Below are 17559 nucleotides of genomic sequence, written 5' to 3' on the forward strand. Positions count from 1 at the left end.
AGCTAGCGGGTCATTGTTATGAAATAAACCCCTTCAGGGTAATGTAAGTGCCGCATCGCCCTGTCGGGGTTTATTTCACAACAATGTCCGGCTCGCTGTACATTATCCCTTACTTGATTTGTATCATGTCCCATCAATGTCCATCTTTAAAAGATGTATGTTTCAAAGTTATCACGAGAACAGATGAATGAATAAATAATATAAACAAGTAAAAGCAGAAACAATTCAAATGTCCTGTGACATTTTTTTTAAATAACATTTTAATTATGAATTAAAATCGAAATCATCAGCATAAAAATACAGTACAGAGAGCGTTAATTCATTTAACTATATAAAAGAGACACATACAATCATACACCATTTAAAAGCAGTCCACAGATTTCAGGACAGGCGAGTTTGACTCCGAGTTTGACACCATGTAGTGGAACTGGGTTAAGCCACCGTTTTTGTTACAGGCCGCACCTTAGGAGATTAAAGAGAGAGAAATCAGACGCTACAGGTGAAGCAAAAAGTGTACTCTATTTTCATTAAGGCCCAATTTAATACTGGTATTAAAATGTGATCTGTGTACAGATCTGTCATACAAATATGCATCCCCTGTATTACACAGACCTATGAACACAGCTGTGAAAATAAATTCAAATATCACAAAATTGCATCATGTTTGATTTTTCCTTTTACAGCCAAACAGGTTCTCATGCTCACTGTCAATGTGCCAGTCATCAGAGTCAATGTTAAATGGCCTAATTTCAATGTTAATGGGGACATATCATGCTTATTTTCAGGTTCATACTTTTCGGGGTTTATTTGGGGTTTCTACTAGAACATGTTTTCATGCTTTTATGTTCCAAAAACATTATTTTTCTCATACTGTCTGTCTGAATGTATCTGTATTAACCCTCTGTATGAAATGCTCTGTTTAAGCCCCTGTCTTTTTAAGCCCCACCTTCCTGAAAAAGCCCAGTCTGCTCTGATTGGCTTGTGAGAAAAATGTGGCGCACCTTTGTAAAGGTAGTTCTCAAGCTGTGGGCGGTATATTCTAATGAGTCTGCATGTGACATAGGAAGGGGAGCCAAATGTGAACAGGTTGTTGAATCACGTTTTCTGATCTAGGCAGCCCACAAAAAAATGACTGGGTTGTCTTATTTCACATTTTGTGAAAGGGTTGGTAGGCACTCCAGATACTCAAATATCAAACACAAACAATGTTTTTCATGATATGTCCGCTTATATTACTGTAGCAAGGCGATGCAAGACAATTCAATTAATTGTGTGTGTATATATAATTAGTTCAATAATTGGGTAATGGAAGTTTAGATAACTTTTCAACATTAAACATTTTAGATTAAGCCCATTTTAAAGCTTCAAAAATGCCGACATCCTAACAGCATGTGTAAACTCGGTAATCAGTAATATTTTAATGATGATCATTTAAAAAGAAACAGGAAGCTGTTGAGATTACAGCAACCCGTTTTATTTTTCATACAGATATTTTATCTATTCAAAACTAATTTACAACTGACTGTCTTGTACATGTTTTGAATAAATTCTTTGTTATGAAATTTGTACACGCTTTCTGAATTATTTATACAAATTGAAAGCAGATGCAATTTAAAAAAGAAAAAAAAAGACTGCCCTTATCAATGTGTCTGCATCTGCTTGTCCACATCTGTGTGTGTGTGTCTTTTAGTACATTTGGCAGTATCTGAACAGTCTGTATTTGTGAACCTTAACACTCACCATAATGGCCTGTTGTGTTAGCACAGATGATGGCTCCAAAGAACTCTGAGTAATGCCTCTTGATTCTGGAGATGGCCGTCTTGCAGGCTGCCGAGGGATCTGCCCCAGCCCTCATCAGCTCCACGGCCAAGTAACTGTTGGCAGGATTACACGCAGTACTCATGAGACGAGCTAACAAGTGCTGTCAGGGCCACCAACCAGGATGATGATGGGGATGTGCTTGCGATTATGGCGGGGATAAATCTGATGCAAACAAATCTGATGTCAAGAAACACAGATTAAATATGATTAAAAAAGTAATGCTTCCAGCCTCACTCCGTGGCGTGCAAGAGAGTCGTCACACTACTTTTTAGGTGTTCCCAAGTGTGTAAAATCAGCAAATGGGGAGAAATTGTAGTAATTTACCATCAGCATGATGCAAATTACTTTCTTTACACAGACACTATGGGTACCATTAACTCCATTAACCTGGGGTCAATTGTATAAAAAACAATGAGTGGCACGTTGCAATTTCCTAAAATTGACTTCTGTAAAAGTTTGGGATTTTAAAGTGGAAAATGTGTAGCAACCTTATTCCTCAGTGACTACTTCTGACAGGAGATGCACCATGTTAGGTGTTATTTTCCACACAACATAGCAAGCTAATTAGTTTGAGTAAAATCAAAAAAAAATTTGAGGTACCTTACATTTTAAATGTATCTCCTAAAACTCGTTAAAGAGAAGATTCAGGATTTTTGGACCAGCATGACAGATGTATTTTTAAAACGGCGTATTGCTGGTGATGTGTTACTGCTACATTTTGACAGTTGAGTCCCCAGGAAGGCTTGTAACCATGCTTACAAAAAAATGTGTGTGGCATGGAGAATGAATGATAAACACACTTTAGTCCACACTAGTCGCAAGGTCTTCTTGAAAAAAACGCAACCCCCAATCGTTCCAGGAAGTGACTCAGAAAACTATGATTGAAATAGGCAGCCCTCAGGTGTGGTTGTGTGTGACTATGAATGCAAAACTGAGTGCAACTTGGAGAAAAAAAAACAAAAAACAGTAGCCTATGTGTACTCCCCAAACTATCCTGGATAAATAAATCTTACAAAAATAACCCTTCTGAGACTGCCATATTCTCACAGCCTGGAAACAAACAGCAGCTTTAGTCTCCTAAAAAATATATCGCCTCTTTTCGTGCAATGTACATATGACAGTTTTGGGGCAATGTAGTCATGCCTCCACTCTTTATAATACTATTGTTGCACTTGCAGCAGGAGGTTCACACCAGAAATTGTCTGCTTAAAAACTACAAGTGTCACAGATGTCAATATTCTCTGAAACACAATTCGCCTGTCAAGGAAAAAGCCATGTCCTATTATTCAAAAAAGTTCCAATAAACCCTGGTTAGGGTGCATGGAGGAGTTGTGATCCAGTCAAATTGTCTCATGGGTTTTTAAATGCAACACTGTTAGAGAAATTCTGATGGATGACTAGTTATGATAGGACGCTATTTTCACATATATTTTGAACTGGGGAGGAAACCAGAGCGAACAATGGGGTACCTTGGCAGAAAGCGCATCATGAGGTCTCCATCTCCGGTAGCGGCAGCACCACCAGCTGAGCTATCCGCATATGCCCCCGCTCCAACGATGGGAGAGTCCCCAACGCGACTGCAGGATGGGAATATGACCAGGGTTTAAACAAACAACGATGCGAACATGTACAGACAAAAAAAATAAAAATGTTTAACTCTATTTTTTTTATTATAATCCATAAAATAGTCTATGCTTCTGTCTCTTTTGAAAATGTTACACATGGCCACCAAATAACTGCACTGTAACACTCAGATTTGCAGCATAATTTTGTTTTAGTATTGCAATTTATTATGAAACCTTTCAACCAAACTGAAACTTGTCAAACAGAAGAAAAATGAATCTTCATCATTATTGTTCTATTAAGTAGCTCAATCCAAAGCTCCCATATATTTACTGATTAGAACTGATTTAAAAAGGTAGTAAAATTGTAAAAAAGCATGCTAAAACACAATATAGATTATGACACTAATCTACATACCCTGGAACTTTGTGAGTTAGTCCATTGGTCGATGTACCAGCAGCCATATGACCGTCTTGATCGAGAACAATCATCCCTGGTGCAAAAACAAAAGACATGGTATTGAAATGTCAGCCATCACCGGGGTATCCTAGCAGCTAAAGTCATTTAAAGCCCTTGTGTGAGGTAGCGCTTAAAACTTAAACCTGAAGGGTTTTGAGAGCATAATAATACATTCCTAGCGACTCCTTCCAGGTGCCCTGATCAGCACATTGGTCTAGCTCAGACCACATTAAAAATGGGGCAGGTAAAAATACAATTTGTGAAGCAATAATTAATCATCACTTTTTTTAAAGGGGACAAATCAAAAAAAACTTTTTCAGTGCTTGTGCACATACATTTTTCGGGAGGGGTCTTAAAGAGACAGGCGCTAAAACGGAGCGTTTCAGACAGAGGGTGATTACAGGTATATTCAGACAGACAGTATGAGAAAAATAATGTGTTTTATGAACATTAAAGCATGTAGAGATGTTCCAGTAGAAACCCCAAATAAATCCCCCAAAAGTATGAACCTTAAAATAAGCATGATATATCCCCTTTAAAACTGGAATTTCTTTGGACAGATATAAAAATTAAAGACCTTAAAACTGAATTGTTCCCTACTATCCTCTACTTCAGTAGGCCTGTTTGTGTTCCTTTTTGTCACATTATGCTGCTAAACTCTCTCATCCATGTCTAGTTTCAATGAAGTACTTAAATACTAAACTGTATAAAATGCCTGAGGAAAGCTGGCTTCACTTCACATTCTGTGCTAACAGATAAAACCTACCTATGGTGTCATGGGAGCGCGCATTAGCATGCTGTCCCCTAATGTTCTGTCTCACTGTCGCCGCGGGCTTGTAGGGTCCGCAGGACTTGGAAGGATCTGGAAACACATTCTTTTGACAGGAAAGAAAACATCATCACTGTTTGCATAACTGCAAAAATCCTTGGACTTAGTCATTGTAATAGCACACAAGGCGTGTGGTAAATTGCAGCCATTTGATTTGCTGTCGTGTAATGAAATAAAAAACCATCAGCACTGTTGTCACCAAGTGGTTTGGCACCTAATAATAAACAGTAGGGAGTCTTGTTCGGTTTGGACTCTCTCTAGTATTTTATTTCCAGTGACTGAGTCATTAAAGCTGGAGTTGGTAATCTTCTTCAGAAACATTTTTGTTATATTTGTTGAAATTCTAAGTACATCTCGACAGCAATCAATAAATCAAATTCTTTGACAAAAAATAAATGAAAAAAAAAACAGGTGTCTGTGGCTTCAGGACTGTAAAAAGCCCGGCCTACCTGCCTTTATGTCCAACACATTCTCACTCCCAACTCGTCAAAAACCACCGCTTGGTCAGTGCCCCTCGGCATCGGAGAGTGACGCACTGGGTTACTTTTGGACGAACCAGGGACGCCGTGTCAGTATACGCTTGTTACATGCATAGTGTCCTTTCAAAATAAACTTCCGTTTTCACAGTTAGAAGTTAGGTTTAGGCAACACAACCACTTAGGAAACGGTCGTGGTTGACATTACTGACTAACGAGTCATGTGACTAGCGACTCACATGACTCACAATAGTGACGATAACAAGTCACGTCACTAACGACTGACGTGACAAAAGAAGTCAACGTTACTTGAAAACCTGTCTCCTTGTTGAAAGTCTTCCTGAGTGGACTCTCATGCTATCAATACTACGTCACTTGCTCCAACCGTCGATTAATGCCGCAGGTTGATTTACATTTGAGTTTGTTGAAAGCCTGGTTCGTCACATACTGTCGTCAAAGGGTGCCTCTGTGTGTCGGTTTCCGATGCCGAGGGGCGCTGGCCAATCGGCGCTGGCCAATTGGCGGTATTTGACGAGATGGAAGTGGTACCGGGTTGGTCTGCCCTACCTGCGCGCACTCATTGTGCATCACCAGAGTCTTCCATAGCCTGGTGGCTTGACAGCTAAGTAACAATAGTCATGTTCGTCGTTTACGTTCATTATGATAGTTTTGGGGGAGTGGCTTTGGGAGTCCTGACACAACGGGCTGTCAGTGTTGCCGACGTTCTCACTAGATTTAGCGACTTTAGGAGCTAGTGCTGCTAGCTACTTTCAATGGAAAAGAGTTGGCAACACCGGGCTATTTTTGGTAGAATCAAATCCAGTGCACTTGTGCTAGTTTCTTAAGATTACCACCCCTGGCTTTAAATGAACAAGACATCCGAGTTTAAATTCCTGCTGCAGCCAAAACGTGTCCTTCAGCACTCAAATCCCATGTTTTATTGAGACCGACAACCTAGTATACCTGAGGGTAGTGTACTTTGAGAAAAGGTTTCCCTGTCTCTCTACCTCAAGGTGTCTTCTCTGCTCTTGTGAGTGACTGATGTACCAGCTTGACCTGCAGGGAGGTGTGAAAAGTTCATTCTGCTCCTTTGATGTTACATGTAAGTGGAAGTCTGCTAGAAAATGTCAAATTTTGAGTTCAGGTGAAGAAAACACGGGCCAGAAAAAGGTAAACTTAAATGTTAAAACAAAGGTCTTTTCATATAGAATGTTGTATCTGTATCAGCATTACCTTTTTTACAAGGCTCCCATCGTGCCATTAATAAACCAAAGTTGAGATCAACTAGTCTGGTTTATGAAAGTGCCTGTGCATTATTCATAAAGCAAAGTCTATAATATTCCATTTCATGATGGTGAAGGTAAAACTCTTGAAAAAATTCTCAGTCTTTAGTTATACAAAATGTAGATACAGTTGCTCTCCTGTGACCTCCGCAGCAATCTGAAATTTTACACAAAAAAAAGAGAGTTGTGGAAGTATTGAATGCATACATAAACCAACACTCAGTACTCTCTCCTCTTTTTGTGTCTAAATAAAGTGATTTATAGGCATGAACCGTTGGGCAGTAGTTGAGTGGTGGAACTTTTAAGCTTTGTCTCTTTCTCAACCACTGTCGAGTTGACCTTCAACAAGGTACTGAACTCCTAAGTTCTGTAGTGAAGCAGCTCAGTGGCCATTAGTGGAGGTCCTTGAACTGGACAGCCCCAAGTGTAAATTTGATCAATAGGGCACCGCACTCTCTCTGGAACAATATCTGCTCTCTTAAAAGGAAAAAAAAGAAAGAAATCTTATTCTGAAGATTTTGAGGCGTTACTGAGGAAGTGAACAGGTTCGTTTTAAAAGAATAGAAACAACCCGTCGCTGTAGGGCATCACCTCCACCACAAAAGCTGACTTTTTTATGAACTTCTTTAGTATGCCTGTCAGTTTTTCTGCTTATTATCAATCTTTTAGAAGCAGCGCGCCTGTAGCCCATACAAGTGAGGAAAAACACACTCTCTAATACACACACGCACCTTTCGATAATTAGGTTGGCAGTTGCCCTTCAGCCACTGTGAGAAAATATTCACAGAATTGTTGGTAGTCAGGTCTTCTGCGACGAAGCCCATGTTTTGAGCAAACACAGAAGCTATAAAGAGAGAAGCAATACTTTCAGGTCAAGTTACACATTCAGGTCCACGCTGACCTTGGGTTATAAGGAAACAAAGGGTCACAAACAAAGGAGGGGCTGGAGGCAATCTAATCTCATTTTAGGCTTGTAGCTTTGGCATGTGAGGGAGGACAAGTCTTACATCGCTACAGTTTTGAAACAGCAGTGACCTTACCGTTCCCATAACAATGATGTTTCAATTAAGAAGACTATTTGATTTAATGAGTTGAATCTCACTGTTTTCTGGAAATATTTGCTGTATTATTTAGTTTACAAGTCACTTATCACAGTGGAATAAAACGTTTTAATATTGGCCTTCAACTTCCTTTAAAATACTTGCAGAGTTGTGCTCCTCCTGCTCCTCTATTCATTTACTGCTCTCATGAAAAAAACGAAGGCCACACATTCATCGCTAACTGCTAATGTTAATGAACCAGGGATCATAGCTTATTCAAGTGTTGCAATCAACTCATGCAGTTTCAAACACTAAGGTGTCTCCTTTAAACATGTGTGTTTGTTGGTCAGTACATTTAATTTACACACAGTAGGCCTATGTTGTGTAAATATGTGACTGGATTTAAAGGGGTAGTTCAGGTGTTTTGAAGTGGGGAAGCAGACAGGAGTTAACGTATGGAACCAAAGCAATGTACTACTGTGGACGGGGCCGGCAGCAAAACGTATTTTAGCCAAAGGCCCACCTAAAAAAATCAATATATATATTCAAGTGTACGATATATTTAGAATACTTTTACCACAACAAAACATGAATGAAAAGTACAGATTTCACTTTCAGTTCAATTCCCCATAGGAAAATATTCTACATATAATGTACACTTAAACCAATATAGATTGTTTTAGGTGGGACTTTCTTTTAGGTGGCTAAAATTCATTTTACTGCTGCCTCCGTCCACAGCAGTACATTTAATTGCTTTGCTTCCGTGCTCCAAACTGGGGGCGTCACCGACCGCCATCTACTGTAAGTAATACACTGACTATGGATATGTACCTCATACAACCCCACTTCAAAACATATATCATCCCTTCCAACATTAAACATGCTTTTTTTTTTTTGCTTATGTGGACATAAATCCACTCATACCTGACTCTCCCACTAGCAGTGTGTGGTCAGTGTGCTCCATCACAGCTCTCGCCACTCCAATGGCATTCTTGATTCTTCTCAGGTCAGCAACTGCACCCACCTCCATTGTATCCCTGCTCACAGAGAATACACAGAAAACAATCATGTCTACTGGTTTAGTGGACACAAGTAGTATATGTTTAAAGGTAACCTGTGGAGTTGTTACACCTGGCGCTGTAGTTACAAGAGGGTTTTAAATAAAATCCTTCGCATTTGATTGGACCGCTAAAAAAGTGGGCGGGCTTAGAATGTAGATACGGAGCCTCCACACACACACATCCCTCGTCGTTGCAGATTCATTGATGGATGGATGTCATGATATTATTGGTTGAAATTGGTCGGTGCTAGCTTACGTAAGCACACGTATTTTGTTTTACAGGAAGAAAAGATAATTGGATTTTGATATAAAATGATGAAGAAATTGATTTTTTGTATGTATTTATTTATTTTTATGCATAAATTGCTAAATAGGTGCACAATATGACGAGGATGTGATCTAAAAGAGTTAAAAAAGGCATTTTTCATTTCATCTCGACTTTAAGAAAAATCTGTTTTGCAAATGTTTTATGAGGAAGGACATGCATTCATCACATTTGTTAGACCTCAAAGACACACATTTTGGTAACACTGAATATAAACTGCACTTTTGTTTGTTTACAAGAAAACTCCACAGGGAACCTTTAAAGGTCCCATATCGTGCCCATTTTCAGTTTCATACTTGTATATTGTGTTTCTACTCGAACAAGTTTACATGCTGTAATGTTAAAAAAAAAAAAACTTTATTTTCCTCATACTGTCTGCCTGAATATGCCTGTATTTACTCTCTGTTTTCGTGCATTTCAACGGAATTGCAAAGGAATTGCAACGGAATTGCGTTGCTAGGCAACAGTTTGGGTCCATGTTTTTCCTGTCAGCTGATGTCATTCACATACACTGCAAACGTAAATAAACTGGGGCACACTTAGAATGTTTATGTTTAAAACTGTGAAATGGTCTAAATATTGTACATTTGTGACATCACAAAATCACGGAAATCCTGGCGGCTTTTTTCAAACGTACAGTTTCTGAATACGGGCTGTGTGTATTTCTCTGTGTATTGAGTGTTTCGATACTTTCACAGTATTTATATAGCACTTAAACCTTCTTTATAATATAAAAGACATGGAAATCTCACTTTTTACAATACGGGACCTTTAAAGAGGCAGCAAACCAGTATTGGTGACTAGTATAAACTGCAACAACAGCTGTATGTCTCTGACGCAGCTCCTCAAGTTAACGTGTATTTCTATTTAGTATTTGTAACTCCTGCATATTGTGGTTGAGATTAACTGATTAGCACAATGAGTCAAGCCCATAAAATGCTACTCAGGCTAAAATCATAGTACCCAATATCTGATATGTAAGAATTAGATAAGTATACAGAAAAACAGAAACCCCCTTTACAGTGTGATGCAAGTTACTAGAAATGCTCTGTGATAAATACTACATCTGTTAAACTTTGTTGTGGTGATGAAATTAATTGCATCATAGAGGCGTTTCTAATATTAATGCACCACAACTAAAGTCTCCTCTTGCCGTAGAGTTCAAATTCCCCCAGATACAATATCAAAAATGTAACATTATACTTTAAATTTAGCTCCTATTTATTGCAGGGATGTTCTATTGGATTGCATTAAACTGTACAGGTGTTTTCAATTATTGTGCTCAGTTAAAATATACAATATGTCTGCTGGTGATAGCCAATGTATTTCTTATGCAGCTATATTGGATAGTGCGTGGGAGACTATCCTCTTCCCACAATGTATTCATGAACCAAAAAAAGTAATTTTTCCTGCAAAATGGAAGGAACATTCCATAGAGTAATAACAGACTGCTTGCCTTTTGTCTGTCGTCGTCGTCGTGAGCTGACATTTGCCTCCCACAATAACTTCCCAGTGTGTAAATGTTTGTAGTTTAGGACTTAATAACTGACAGGCTTTCAGATCCTAATGAGAATCTGAATTAGTGCTTTATTAAAGAAAGGCTGGCTGGAAAAGGTCAACCAGTTATTGTTGTAAATGTTAACGATGCATAGACAGCACCAGCACAAATTGTGACAGTGACACAATATGCAGGTCATGCAGATGTCTTATTAGAGTGGACATTTTTAATTAAATATAGGTCATTTCTGTGCATTTACAGTTATATCTTGTTTATTTTTTCAAAGTTTTAGGGAATTCAGAACGACGGCATTGCTGGAGATTAAAGCTTTCATCGAAACATAAGATTTGTAAAGATAAAACTGGGCTTGCACTGTAACAGAGCTGCTTTTAGGATGCACAAATGGCAGCTGGATAGAAACAAAACAGCTGTTGAATTCCAATAGCCTATGCAAATATTCTCTTCTGCTTAAATCAACTGCTTCTTTATGCTGCATTGCAAATATTCTTTACCATGCCATTTCCTAAAAGTGCAGTTTTATATCCTCGGTTTACCCGTTCATGATCATGGCATCCAGCGTGGTCTCTCCAGTCTCATCTGGGCTCCCGCCATAGCCAACACTGCCATCACACTGTTCCGTTTCACAGCGGGCACAGCCCTGCTCCACTGCATCCAACACTGAGCCACCGGACTGCAGGGCACTCCATGCTACAGTATAAACACAGCAAAACATCCATTATACAATATACTACAAGACATTATACCCAGGATAGGAAGTAAGCACTGTCCACCAGACACTTTATAGTATGGTGAATCTTTTGCAATGCTGTTGTCTTCCACCAAACCAAAGAAAGTTTGTGTCCTGTTCTGAGGAAACTTTACTGTGACAAAATATACATTTTGTTTTAACGCAATTTTGACAACTAATGTCAAATAATCTGATACCACAAAACACATTTTGCTTGCTTTGGTTGTGTGTAACAGGTTATATACAAGTGGTGTTTCCTTATCCTATAAATACTGAACAACAATAATCTCCCAACTCACCCATGCTTTCTTGGGGATTGTGATTTTAGATTATGTTAAATATGTAATGAAATTAATTGAATCTATTTGTCCAGTTTAAATATCTGAGCAGATGAGCTAAAGGTGCAGATGTCTTATTAGTTAACAAGTTATACAAATCTTGAGTCTCAAGCTCCATCCAACAATGTTAATTAAATATGCTTAATACGCGACTTTGTTGAATACTCTATTCTGATTGGTCAATTATAGCGTTCTACAGTCTTTTGTTTCTTTATAGCAGACAGTTGCTATGGATAACAGACCGTTGCTATGGGCCCAGTTCTGATGTCGGACTCTGGAGGACCATTATTGCGTCAAATTATTGATTTCTTAAGTAAGTAGCCGTGTAATAAGCGGCATTGTTGTGAAATAAACCCCATTCAGGGCGATGCAAGAGCGTGCCCCATCTCTCTATGACCGGCTAGCTGTGTATTATAAAACAAAAATCACACAAGAAAATACTAAATGAGAATCTAAGACATAAAATAATGCAAGCTAAAATATAGGAATAAAATATAACATGTTAATAAGTAATATGAACTTGTGGTAGACAGTAATTGCGAATTAATAAGCTGAATGTAAATAGGAATAAATGTATATGCATAATGACGATGATGCATGAGATGACCAGTACAATGGTTTCCTAATAAACAGGGAATGTGAGCTGACAAGCATTTGGTCACTGATCCCCCAAGTGCCCATGGGGGATCAAAATACCAACTGGTAGCACTGTCAGCAGCTTGCCACTAAATTCTCAGACCATCACACTGTGTTCAGCAGGATACTATACCACAAATTCCTCCTCTTATCATTTATGATTTATCCATCTATAAATTCTGTCTACCATCTATGGTAAGAGCTCTTGTCTGGGGATATAATTCTTTTTTTTTTTAATAACAATCCCTTTCACTTAGAAAATGCAGCAGAATGGAAGAGGAGATTAGCCTGCTATTCTCAGCTGCTTCTGTAAGCCCCCTAAGGAAAAGAGATCTGCATGGGCAGATCAATAGTAGGGAGCTCACAGACTACACTTTTAAATATCCTCCCACAGAACAGATAGCATTTTTCATTTTCATACCCACCTCAGGGGGAAATAGGTGACGTACATCTGATAAATTAAAGGGTATCCATCTATCAAATGGGGAGATTTTTCGAGTTAAATTTAATCACCTGCAGGTTTTGATTGAGATGTTTTGAACGCCGTTTCTTTTTCCCGTGTCGAGCCGTGCACCTGGTGGATGTCCACTTGACAGATAAGTCACAAGCAACGCTGAAATATTTTCCGTTTCAATTTGAACATGTCCAATGTATCATCCTGAAGGAAATCAAATAGAGTTAGGGCAGACCTGGCAATAGCAGTTATATGAAACCTAGCGGTTTCTGCCCATTTCCTATCCCCATCTTCGACTCTGATGGTCTTACATACTTGCAGTTAAGCTGTTGTGGAGTCACACGGATACAGCGAAAAAGCACTTTAAAATAGTGTAGAGGGGGAAATCCTGAAAATGCTGGTTATGGAGCCTGCCAGGGGATCAAACTGTCTCCTTTCATGATGGGAAAATTGCTCTTAGGGTTCGATCTTGCAGTCATAAATAAACAATAAAATTAGACAAAAATAAACATTTCAATTATTTTAATTATCAATTAATCTGCGGATATTTTTTTTAATTTTTTTTTTATTAATTGATAAATCAGTTGACCTATAAGAATGCCCTTCACTATTTACTAAAGCTAAAGGAAATGTCTTTAATATTTATTTTTCAACCAACAGTCCCAAACCCAAAGAGATTCCATTAACCATCGCATATGACAGAGACAAGCAGAAGCTGGAACCAGAGAACGGCTGATGTATTTAACTGATAAATGACTGAAACAATTAATCGATTATAACAAATAATACATTTATAGTTGGCGAAATGACACACGGTGTGCACAGCTATGACTCGGTGCTACTTAATTCATTTATAAAATGACAGCTACTGCTCTGCAATTAACAAGTAGGGTTATAGCAATAATACCGCGTTATGAAAGTTGACGGTTATCATACTGTGTACATTTACTTATCATTTGCTTATAGCTGCTGTATTGGAAAAAAAACTGACGTGAGTGCGTGTGAGTTTAATGTACAGACAGGAGCAGTCTGGCTCTGCTGTCCCGCACAATAATAATAATAATAGTGTAATACCGTGATACTGTGATATTTTCTGAGACGGTTATCCTACTGTAAAATCTCAGTGTTACACCAATAACAAGATGGTTAGACACATAGTTGTTATTTAATAAGTTAAAGCAGATGCATTTCATAAAGCAGAGAATATCCTGGAATGATAACAAGTCATATCAGACTGTCAGCAGGAGGGCAGATGATATTCAACCTCTGCTTCTCTTTCAAATGTCATGCCTCACCTCGTAATGCTTTCTCTGCTAAGTCAAATAACTGCACCCGGTACAGTATGTTTACATCCTTATGAAATGGCTTAAACAATATATTTGTAGTTTGACTGTGAGGCTCAATAACCAGCACTGTGAGAATCTCCCTCATAAAAAATACAGAATATTTTGAGACCATTTAAGTTTGTTTTTTCCCAGGTACTTAGCAATTCATCTGGTGACCAAAACAACTGTTTTCATCTGTCGGTCAAAAATCAGACTCAGGAGAGGAAGGTTGGTGAACATGCAAAAGACCCTTTATTTGCATAAAAAGATCTGAGCCTTTGCGTTTCAGCAGTCAACACAAAACTGATTCGTATTTCCGAGTACATCAGTATATCAAAACAACATAACACACACCCTCCCTTAATTAAGGTAATGATTAATCCCCTTCTGTTTTTCCCGTAAATCCCAGATCTGGCCTGTTCTGGTCTAATACAAATAGGAAACCAGATATCTCAGGATCAAAGTCTAATGACAAAGGTCACTAATGCTCTGTCACAATGGTTTGATGTTAACCTTTCCATGCCAGCATATTGTACTGTGGTTAATATATGTATCTTTACAGTGTGGTTAACCACAACACATCCTCAAATTGAAAGTGAAAGTAGGCCTAAAGTATACACAGTACAGTACAGTATGGAGTGCAGTAGGCTATATCTGCAGAATAGTACAGTACAACACAGTATAAAGTACAGTATATTGTAGAATAGTAAGCCTATACTGCATGCACTACATTATCCATGTAACTGATCTGTCCAGTGACTTATTAAACGCCTATAGGGATATACAGAAGTGTTCAAAACAATAAAAAAAAAAAATTAACCCTCCTATTGTCTTCCGGTTGACCTTGCAATTTTTGGTCTGGTTTGACGGTTTATGAAGCATACACTATAAATTATCACCTAATTCTATGTTACACCTTTCTAGCCAACTTCGTTCCGACTCAGTACCACAACTTTTTCACTTTTTTTGTAATTTATGGTCAATAAACCTCATTTACATGAAATAAAACCTAATTTTTTAGTAAAAAAAAAAAGAGGCAGGAATTATTAATTATTTTGACTATAGTTAGTATCAGAGGAACATCATGTTGATGGATATATGTCAAAGTTTAGTGAGAATATTATAAATATTATAATATAAAACATTTCCAATGGCAGCACATAATGACACCTTTTTTAGCTAACTTCATTCCAACTCATTACCACAAATTTTACACTTTGTTTTTGTAATTTATGGTCAATAAACCTCATTTACATGAAATTATACCTCATTTTTGAGTAAGAAAAACCCCCCAGAAATTATGAATTACTTTCATCCATGTTATGTTGGGACAAAAAGATGAAAGAAACCCAATATTTAATATAAGATAAGATAAGATATTCCTTTATTAGTCCCGCAGTGGGGAAATTTGCAGTGTACAGCAGCAAAGGAGATAAAAAAAACAAGATGCATCAGCTAACACAGTAAAAAAGAGCTATACAAAGTGTAACAAAACATGAACCATTTAAATAGAAGGAAGTATAAAAATAGGAGCAATATATACAGTATTGACAATAAACAGACTATTAACAAAGTTGCACAAGTGGAAAATTATATTGCACAGTGAGAATGAATGAATGAATGAATGAAATTCCACCTGAAAATATCAGGTAATTGTTTTTTTATGATATCATTTATGATATGATGAAGTTTGAAAACGGGTCAAATTTGACCCGAGGACAACAGTAAGGTTAAGCAACCTACACAAATAAATAGAAACATGTCTTGTGGCATTATAGTTGTGTGTGTGTGTTTGTCTGCAGATCTTGGCCACAATGTCACATGACTGAACTCTTAGACTGAATGAAACTTCTGAAACAATTCCCTTTATAGCCTCTAAACATGCATTAAGCAACGTTACAGTGCGTCCTACCTGCAGCAGTTGCATTCTTGAATGGCCACGTGTTGATAACCAGAGGTAGTGATGATGAATGTCCGAGTGGAAACACAACAGTTAAAGTAGAAATCAGGAGCGATATATACATGTTGTTCCTGAGCTGCATGAACATTACACCCACACAGAAGACTTATTACGTTATTTCCTATTTATTGCTATTTGTTTCACGCCACTGTGAGTATATATGCAGTAATATCCCTGCAATCTGCCCAAACAAAGCAGGTTGTTACATGTTTTAAAAGAGAAGTCGCTACACTTTAGTTTAATGTAACGTTACATTGTAAACTTCCTTGTTGTGTCACATGCTTAGTGGGCGGGTTCTTATTTAAAGGGACAGTACAAATAGATCACATCATCCTTTTTTATCCATCATTCTCTTTTAAAACACCATCTTTTCATCCATCATTCTTTTACTTCTATCTATCTACCTATTTAATTTAATTTTACTTTATTTTATCTTATTCTTTTTTAAGCTTGCCTTAATTTGATTTGCACCCTGACTGACAGCCAGCCATCCCCACCCCTCTCAAGCACACACACTGTACACAGTCACATGATATTGATCTTGCCCAGTTATTTTGGCTTTTTTAAAATTTTCTTTCTTTCTTTATTTCTTTATTTATCTATTTATTTCATTTTATTTTATTCTTTTATTTTACTTTTATTAAAAAATATTGAATATTTATTTTTATTTAATATTTAAAAATAATGATAATAATAAAAAAATGATATATTACTTTTCTTTTCTTGTTTATATATATATATATATATATAAACAAGAAAAGAAAAGTAAAAAAAAAAAAATCTCCTCAACTGGCCGGGCATGGGCCGTGCTGCCTCAACACCAACTGGGCTCCTCTTCCATCTCCTCTCTCCTCCCTCCAATGATTGCCTATATGGATAGAAAAGGGCATAAACCCTGAGCTATCAAACCAAGCTCACAAATTTCCGAAAAAAAAATTCGATCTGGCAAATCAGATCTGTCATGCACTAGTGGTACGTGTGGCTTTATGTGGCAAATCAGGTAAATATAAGAGCCAATATATATTTAACCAATTCAGCAGTTGTCTATACCAGACTTGTGTTAAAAACTGTTTCAACACTTTTTTTTCTTTGTGGAAATTTGGGGGAAAAAATAGTGGGAAAATAACTATAATAGGGAATTAGTTGTGAATTATTTTGAAGATAATCAATTAAGATGTAAGGGATAATGTACAGCGAGCCAGACATTGTTGTGAAATAAACTCCGACACAGGTCTTGCATTGGGGTTTATTTCACAACAATGACCCATTAGCTGTACATTATCCCTCTTATTACAGGCTACTTACTTATGAAATCAATAATGTGACGAAAAATCAGTCCGACATCAGAACTGTTCCCTTAGCAGCGGTCTGTTAATACATAGCAACAGTCTGCTATAAAGAAATAACAGACCGTGGAACGCTGTGATTGTCCAATCAGACTCAAGTATTCAACAACGCTGTATAACAAGTATGGGATAATGTACAGCGAGCCAGTCATTGTTGTGAAATAAAACAATTACTGTATGAGAAATAATGTTTTGAGGTTGCTGGCAAAGTCATAAAATATAAAAAACACATTGTCTAAATAAGTTGTTGTTGTTAGCAAACAAGAGTAACCCAGAGAAACCACAATTGTGTTTTCATTAGCTAATAATCATTAGTAACACTGTGGTCAATTTCTAACATTACTCACTAAACACTTAGCTATGGCAGGCAAAAGCCAGCTATCATGCCACATGTTACA

The 17559-nt window shown here is 37.5% G+C and overlaps 1 protein-coding gene and 1 long non-coding RNA gene across 3 annotated transcripts in view; one reads left to right on the forward strand and one right to left on the reverse strand.

The window, feature by feature from the left end:
* The window catches only part of LOC141775628 (uncharacterized), a 112449-nt gene extending 111793 nt beyond the window's left edge, over positions 1-656 (forward strand). Inside the window, exon 2 of the long non-coding RNA XR_012595638.1 lies at positions 7-656. This is a non-coding gene — a long non-coding RNA (uncharacterized LOC141775628). The remainder of the gene's footprint in view (positions 1-6) is intronic.
* aga (aspartylglucosaminidase) lies at positions 5-16093 on the reverse strand. Of its 2 annotated transcripts, XM_074649191.1 has the most exons (9): positions 15768-16093; positions 10909-11062; positions 8396-8508; positions 7163-7275; positions 4610-4718; positions 3802-3877; positions 3291-3398; positions 1741-1874; positions 5-462 (listed from the first exon to the last, which is right to left on the reverse strand). In XM_074649191.1, the coding sequence occupies exons 1-9, from the start codon at positions 15901-15903 to the stop codon at positions 362-364; spliced, it is 1044 nt and encodes a 347-aa protein (XP_074505292.1). In that variant the 5' UTR covers positions 15904-16093; the 3' UTR covers positions 5-361. The 2 variants fall into 2 exon arrangements, with proteins under 2 accessions (XP_074505292.1, XP_074505293.1); XM_074649192.1 differs by lacking the exon at positions 5-462 and having other exon boundaries at positions 1862-1998.
* Between the last annotated feature and the right edge of the window lie 1466 nt (positions 16094-17559).

Source organism: Sebastes fasciatus, chromosome 10 (assembly GCF_043250625.1).
Source record: "Sebastes fasciatus isolate fSebFas1 chromosome 10, fSebFas1.pri, whole genome shotgun sequence".
NCBI lineage: Eukaryota > Metazoa > Chordata > Actinopteri > Perciformes > Sebastidae > Sebastes > Sebastes fasciatus.

What these genes read in the sequence shown, in the direction of transcription:
- aga (XM_074649191.1), bottom strand. Translation starts at nt 15,903, where the DNA reads ATGTTCATGCAGCTCAGGAACAACATGTATATATCGCTCCTGATTTCT. An exon ending in GATGCCATGATCATGAACGG is followed by an intron (nt 8,509 to 10,908) that starts GTAAACCGAGGA and finishes CTCTGTGAGCAG; the next exon opens with GGATACAATGGAGGTGGGTG. An exon ending in GCCAACCTAATTATCGAAAG is followed by an intron (nt 4,719 to 7,162) that starts GTGCGTGTGTGT and finishes TCCTGTCAAAAG; the next exon opens with AATGTGTTTCCAGATCCTTC.